The sequence below is a fragment of the Brachyhypopomus gauderio genome, chromosome 3 (assembly GCF_052324685.1).
Source record: "Brachyhypopomus gauderio isolate BG-103 chromosome 3, BGAUD_0.2, whole genome shotgun sequence".
NCBI classification, from domain to species: Eukaryota; Metazoa; Chordata; class Actinopteri; order Gymnotiformes; family Hypopomidae; genus Brachyhypopomus; species Brachyhypopomus gauderio.
In genome coordinates, this window is record NC_135213.1 from 6,077,749 (window position 1) to 6,085,248 (window position 7,500).

At 48.0% G+C, this 7,500-nt stretch overlaps 1 protein-coding gene across 1 annotated transcript in view; it reads left to right on the forward strand.

Moving 5' to 3' along the window:
- The first annotated feature begins 4,222 nt into the window (after window positions 1-4,222).
- The window catches only part of fam222aa (family with sequence similarity 222 member Aa), a 38,973-nt gene continuing 35,695 nt past the window's right edge, over window positions 4,223-7,500 (forward strand). The window contains exons 1-2 of the mRNA XM_076998464.1: window positions 4,223-4,396; window positions 5,798-5,948. Of these exons, the coding sequence (XP_076854579.1) occupies window positions 4,223-4,396; window positions 5,798-5,948 (325 nt within the window). The remainder of the gene's footprint in view (window positions 4,397-5,797; window positions 5,949-7,500) is intronic.

Genomic DNA, 7,500 nt, shown 5'->3' on the forward strand with positions numbered 1-7,500 from the left:
TTTCAAAGTCCTCCCAATTGTCCAGCATGTCGAGAGTCTTATGGGGACAGGCACACCCCACACCATGCGTGCCAAGGCTGTGGTCTGGGTCCCTCAGTGTAGGAGGTCCACAGCCAATCACGCCATTTGATCGTGGTACGTGACCCATCTTGCTCCCTGGGCATGTCTTGGCGAGATCAAACTCGGGCGTATCCAGGTGAGATCGTGGGCGGGACTTGGGTACAGCCACACCCTCACTCAGGCCACCAGGCCCCTCCCCATTAGGTCATGTGTAATATCTGAGGCGGGTGGGCTCGCCGCTGTGTACGTGAATTTTGGACGAGGTGACGCACTCTCCCCATCACTCCTGCGTGACCAGGAGACGCACACTCCCCATCACTCCTGCGTGACCAGGAGACGCACTCACACCTTTTGTCTGCAGGTTTATTCATCTCCACACTAACCCTGCGCTCCAGACCATTCAGCAGGACGAGGACAATTACCAGCGTGCTTTCTTCATGGTAATGAGATCTCCAACTGGACACCCCCTCCTTCCCCGAAAGAAAGGGGGAGAGAGAGAGAGAGAGAGGACAGGAGAGAGATATAACGAATGAAAGTAACAGAGGTAAAAGCGTGAGAAAACAGGGCTGAGAGGGCGTGAGAATGGAGGTGGAAGGTGCACTGGGAGTGAACGTGAAGGGCGTGAGGAACGGGGAGGACTGGGTGCGGTGTTTTTATTATTATTATTTAACATTTCATTCTGAGGACATCACCAGAGGCAAGCGTGGGGACAGGAGATGGGTCAGCTCCGCAGGGCATGAGGCGTGGTGTGTGTGTGTGTGTGTGTGTGTGTGTGTGTGTGTGTGTGTGTGTGTGTGTGTGTGTGTGTGTGGCTAGCACTAAGACTGATGTGCTGTGTTATGGAGTGAAAGCTGTTTTTAATCTTCCGTGTGTAACTGGTCATTAATGGGCTGAAGGCGGCTCTGACCTTGGTGTGACGGGCTGATCAGCTACACAGAGCCAGCAGCCCCAGGGCCTGTAAACGCAGCAGCTGGACCCACACACTCCATCACCACACGCTTCAGTCACACAGTCCCATCAGCTCACATCACACTTCTGCTGGAGGGGTGGAGCTCCTGGGAGGCAGAGCCACCTGCTGCTTCTGGTTCCAGAACTACACCCGAAAGGCGTCGCCCTGCTGTGGCGTGACTAGGCGAGATCAAACACACACAAACACACACACGCACACACACACATACTGGACACTGGTCTGGGCCCATACGATTGTAAAGCTGCTTTGTGACAACATGTGTTGTAAAAATCGCTATATAAATTTATTTAACTTTGACGTTGACTTTGACACACACACACACACACACATAGAGTGCATACACACTCTCCTGTATTCCCAGACACATGTCCAACCAAGATAGCCCCAGAGGCAGGAAAACGGGGACAATTTCACAAAGCCATCTTGTGCGTTACATTGAACGTCCTCGCCAGGTCTGTGGTGTTGTGTGCAGTAAATTTTGGATATGTCCCGGCACACAGAACGTCTCCCGACAGAGACATGCTGGCCCTTCCTGAATCTAGTCGAGGATGAAGAGGTGAAGTAGCTTTGTTCTCTGGGGCACTAATGTGGACAGGTCCCCTCCTGGACATCTGGGGACTACTGACATCTCTGACACCTTTACGGATGAAGACTTGTTTGTCCAGATCATCTCTGAATGATCTGCAGTTAATTTGTAGTTTTAATTTGTCTAGCTTTATTTTATTTTAGCACAGAGTTCACTCGTGAGCCGGTGTTGTTGTGGTTGAGTTCCTGAGCATGTTGTTTATGTTGCTGTGTGTGGGGTCTTGTTTGGCTGTGTGGTTATGGGAGTGAGTGTGGACTGGGGAGACCAGCTCGCTGGGGGACACGCTTGGCTTATGTTTGTCTTTCCCAAAGCAGACTTATCGGAGCATAAGCATACCACACACACACACACACACACACTGCAGGCTCAGATAATGATCAAGTGCAGGTTCTGTACTGGCACAGGTCTCTCTGTCTGTCACACACACACACACACACACACACACACACACACACACACATACACACTCACACACACAAGCATGTAGCTACACACACACACACACGTATATCTACCCAGGGCACATGCAGACACGTGTGTGTGTGTGTGTGTGTGTGTGTGTGTGTGTGTGTGTGGGTGTGTGTGTGTGGGTGATGTCAGGGTCACTGTGAACTGGAGATGTGTATCATTAGATTAGAGTAAAGGATGAGGGCAATGGAGCCTGCTGATGAGAAAATGGTGTGTGTGTGTGTGTGTGTGTGTGTGTGTGTGTGTGTGTGTGTGTGTGTGTAAGTGTGTGTGTGTGTGTGTGTGTGTGTGTGTGTGTGTGTGTGTGTGTGTGTGTGTGTAAGTGTGTGTGTGTGTGTGTGTGTGTGTGTGTGTGTGTGTGTGTGTGTGTAAGTGTGTGTGTGTGTGTGTGTGTGAGTGTGTGTGTGTGTGTGTGTGTGTGTGTGTGTGTGTGTGTGTGTGTGTGTGTGTGTGTAAGTGTGTGTGTGTGTGTGTAAGTGTGTGTGTGTGAGGGAACAGAATGGCCGGATCAGACCAGCTGAGATGGTTCTACTCCACGCTGCTTCACGCTCACACACCCATTCCTTCTCCCTCAGACCTAATGGCTCATTGACAGTTGAGGTCAGCTGACCTGCTGGTGCATTGTGGGATGTCGAAAATTCAGTCTCAAATGACGGCACCTCCGTATCTGTTGACTCTGCGTCTATAGATTTGACTGACTGTCGATCGAGATCGTGCCTGAATCCGTATGCTGTGTATTCATCAACGTCTTTCTCTTTCGACTCAAACTAATTCATTACGTTGGTGCCGATGTGTTCTATGTAGTACAATGGTTTACTCAGTACTGAACACAAGCTGACTTTGTTGACATTATTCCCAAGTCCATATATTATAACTGTTTACATTCTGTTAAGCATTATAACAGTATTATAACTACACCTAGAAATGATCTATAATATACAGGAGGATGGGTGTAGGTTATATTCAAATACAACACCGTTTTTTAAGCGTTACGTATGCATTTTGGTATCCTGCCTCCAACTGATCTTCCACGGATACCGAATTCCGACTGTGTCACATATGGTGCTAGCCGGGCCTACCTGTAATTATTATTAATACGTTTTTGTTAGTTGTAGTTAAACGGGTGTGTCCTTGTGTTTGCGCACTTGTGCGTTTACGTTCTGTTGTCTTCTCGTCGATTGGTTGCCACCGGTAAACAGCCGTACCAGTGTCTCTGCTGATGTTGACACTGCGATACCACGGAACAAAAGGGTGGAGAGAGAACACGGCTCATTTGAATATTCATAAGAATGGGGGCGGGGTGTTCTAGAGGCGGGCTCTGCGCTGTTGTAATGGTGTTTTGCTGTTTTGTTGCTGTTGTTTTGTTGTGTGACCCTGATAGATATGAGAGGTCACCTGCTTTGAGTTGAGCTGTAATTATGAAAGGTGATTATTATTTAGATGCAGCAGGGAGTGTGTGCGTGTGTTTGTGTGTGTGTGGGTGTGTAATATGGATTTGCCGTATGCTTCATAATTTAGTGATATTCATTCAGACAGTGCCATGTTGCAGATGTAATCTGAAGGAGATTGTTGAGTTTGATACTTAACCTCAAAGAACATTAGACAGATCGAAACTTTCTGCCATTGGTTTCAGCGATCCTGTTTGCGGGAAGAAACTGAGGCCAACGTGTGTTGTGTGTGTGTGTGTGTGTGTGTGTGTGTGTGTAGTGGAGGCAACAGAGCCCCTTTCACTTCCAACTAACACATAAACTATAAACACACTCACGTACCTTCATGGTCTCTGTGTCCTGTTATATGACGCTGATAAATAGCTTGCATGACAGCATTAATGGGGGTTAGTGGCTTGGTGTTTACAGTAATGTGTTATGGGGGTTAGTGGCTTGGTGTTTATAGTAATGTGTTATGGGGGTTAGTGGCTTGGTGTTTATAGTAATGTATTCTGCAGTCATCTCTCTCTGGGGGCTCTGATGTAGAGACAGGTTGAAATCCAACACCAGATCCAGTTCTCTGGAAGGCCCCTGACAAATTTATAATAACAGTAAAAAAAAAATGAACTTGGGGTATTTTACGGCAAATACTGAAACAAAAAAACAGAACTTCTCTGAAAATGATTCAGGAGCGGGAAGCTGAGGGAGGCGATGTTGTGTGGTGCGTTAGCGCTGGTGCCAGCAGCGTCGTTTGACACAACGGGCGATTATCCCCTCAGAAACACAGCAGACACGGCCTGGCTTGGCCACGCCCCACGGGGCGGCACCACACGGGTTGGCTCCGCCCCTCTGCTCGGCTTAGAGAGGCACGACACTGAGACACTGGTGAGAGAGGTTATGAGCAGGGCTTGGGAGGGCAGTGTGTGTGTGTGTGTGTGTGTGTGTGTGTGTGTGTGTGTGTGTGTGTGTGTGTGTGTGTGTTGAGCAGTATTAACAATGGTTAGATTTGTGCTTTGGTTGTGAATTCCCTGTGCAAATGATGTAAGGGTTTGTCCTAGAATTGTTTGATTGTATGTGGGGTCATTTGTGTGTGTCATTGTCTGCTGGTCTGTGCAGTAGTTTGATTATACATGCACATTTATTTATTGGTGTGTGCATATGCATATGATACAAATCTCATTTGAGTTTGTTTGTATGCCATTTCTAACCTAAGTGTGTGTGTGTGTGTGTGTGTGTGTGTGTGTGTGTGTGTGTGTGTGTGTGTGTGTGTGTGCGCATGTGTGTGTGTGTGTGTGTGTGTGTGTGTGTGTGTGTGTGTGTGTGCGCATGTGTGTGCGTGTGTGTGCGCATGTGTGTGTGTGTGTGTGTGTGTGTGTGTGTGTGTGTGTGTGTGTGTGTGTGCATGTGTGTGTGTGTGTGCGCATGTGTGTGCATGTGTGTGTGTGTGTGTGTGTGTGTGTGTGTGTGCGCATGTGTGCGCATGTGTGTGTGTGTGTGTGTGTGTGTGTGTGTGTGTGTGTGTGTGCATGTGTGTGTGTGTGTCCTGGAGTGTTCTTGGGTTCAGCCAGCTCTGCTAATGAGGTTTTTCTATTGGTCCTTTTCAGTTCAGCAACGTGTGTGAGGATTATGTGTGTGTGTGTGTGTGTGTGTGTGTGTGTGTGTGTGTGTGTGTGTGTGTGTGTGTGTGTGTGTGTGTGTTTGGGATTAGGATAGGGCGGCAGTGCCTTGTTAAAGAAGAAGAGAGCTAGGGTGTGTCGATTGGATTAACTTGTTTGGGCTTATTAAGAGGGAAGGCACACACTGGTCTTTTGAAAGCACCTTGGAGCTTGCGTGCACACACACACACACACACACACACACACACACACACACACACACACACACACACACACACACACACACAGGTCAGCATTCAATTAGAGAAAAGACCCCCACCACCTAGTCCTTTCACATTAAGTGCATGCAAGCACTCAAAAGAAAAACACATTCTCTCCCCCATTCTCTCTCTCTCTCTCTCTCTCTCTCTCTCTCTCTCTCTCTCTCTCTCTCTCTCTCTCTCTCTCTCTCTCTCTCTCTCTGTGTCTCTCTCGTTCAGTTCAGCATTGCTTTATTGTCCTGCCTGCTGCCCATCATTGCCAGTGAACACAAACATATATAAAACCGTAAGCAGACCAGGGTGTTACCCGCGCCATTGTAAAACAGGTCATGAGTGGTGAAGGTTAAATGTGATTAAAGTTTATTGAAGCTTCACAAGCCTCTGTGGGACGTTCCTGCTCCTCCACCCAGACCACTTTACCAGTCCGAGTCGTTCACCTCCTTTACACCCAGAACAGGCGTGATCCAGTCTGGAGCTCCCAGGTGGTTGCCAGGAGGTCAGTGTCTTCTCAGACCTGCCTCAAGGAGGCGCTCTTCCAGGTTCTGGAGGTCCCCCAGCCCGGTATGCCCACCACGTTTCCCTCAGTTGTTTGCGCCTCACACTGTGATTGCCGTCTAGTCGTGGATTTAGAAGCCGGACAGGGCAGACGTCTGATTTTTCTGGGTGGAGTTTTGTGTCGCTGGTATCTCTCCTCTTGTGCTTAACGTGGGGAAGTGTGGCAAACATCGGTAGTTAGTGGCTAACAACGTATCTGACTACAGCTCAAGATAACAAAGAAACTACTGTACTGCTAGTGAGGGTGACATTCTTCAGTGGGGGTGCTTGGTGAGATAGTTTATCGCACGTTTGACTCCGTACCATGTGGGGACGTTCACAGACGTAAGGCTGTCAGTGAGATGTTCGTCCCAGTTTGAGAGTTAGAGTTTCAGACAGAGCTCCCCAGAGGTGCAGCGCAGGGCAATTAGTTCAATCACCGATTTAGATCATTTGGGTCAAAGTCTAATTAGTGCCTCAGAAGTGATGGATGTCTTAATGGCGGTGAAAGCTCCCCTTGTCTTTTCAGTCGGGTGGCCAATGTGCACAAAGACGTGTACGTGCTAGTTGTGTTGTTAAGTGCAAATATACCAACGTCTGCTTTCATCCACTTGAATGCACCTATCTTGGCTGACTACTGAATGTGTCCACTTACAGACTATATCTGTTGGCATTGGTCAACCACCTCCTAACGTGATCTACATTGAGCCAGTTACGTTTTGTGTGGTGAGCCGTTCCCAGCAGTAATGGTGGCGTGAGAGGTTGTGAGTTGAGTCGTCAAGAGTTTCCCAAACACAGCAGTGTTTGATTTCTAAAGATGTTAAGCCTACAACAAGCATGTTGTCAAAACTGACCAATGGTGAAGGGCTAAGGGTTAACACAAATTCTGCATAGCAACAGAAGGGCTGTAGACTCTGATTGGACACCTACAAACTGTTTGCGGTAAAGTGGTTGGTGACCTGATGCTAGTTTTCCTGAGCATGAGACCTTTCCTGAAGAAATGCTATTTTGGTTTTTGATGATTGATTTTCTAAGTACACATCTCGCGCAAGTTCCTGGCATTGTCGTCGTCGTCTCTCTCTCTCTCTCTTGTTTAAACTGAGTACAGGACTGGGTCGTCTGCATAAAGCAGACATTTAATTTTAGTGTCATCTGCACTGAGGACGGGCGCATTTCTGGATTGATCCAGTTTTCAGCCGCTTCATTAATATTAATATATATGTTAAGTAGCCCCTCCCACCTCCTCTTAACTGAAGCGAGAAGGTTGACCATGTGCACACATGGACTCCATGACATCCTAGAGTCATTCCCCCGTGCCACGTTCACGAACAATGTGCCAAAAAGTTTACGAAAGACTTGAAGATATACGTAACATGTATACTGCTCAAAACACACTTAAACAAGACAATGTGACTCAATGGTACCAGGATGAGATCCTCAGACCCATTGTGAGACCATATGCTGGTGCAGTGGGCCCTGGGTTCCTCCTAATGCAGGACAATGCTACACCTCATGTGGCTGAAGTGTGTCAGCAGTTCCTGCATGATGAAGGCATTGATGCTATGGACTGGCCCGCCCG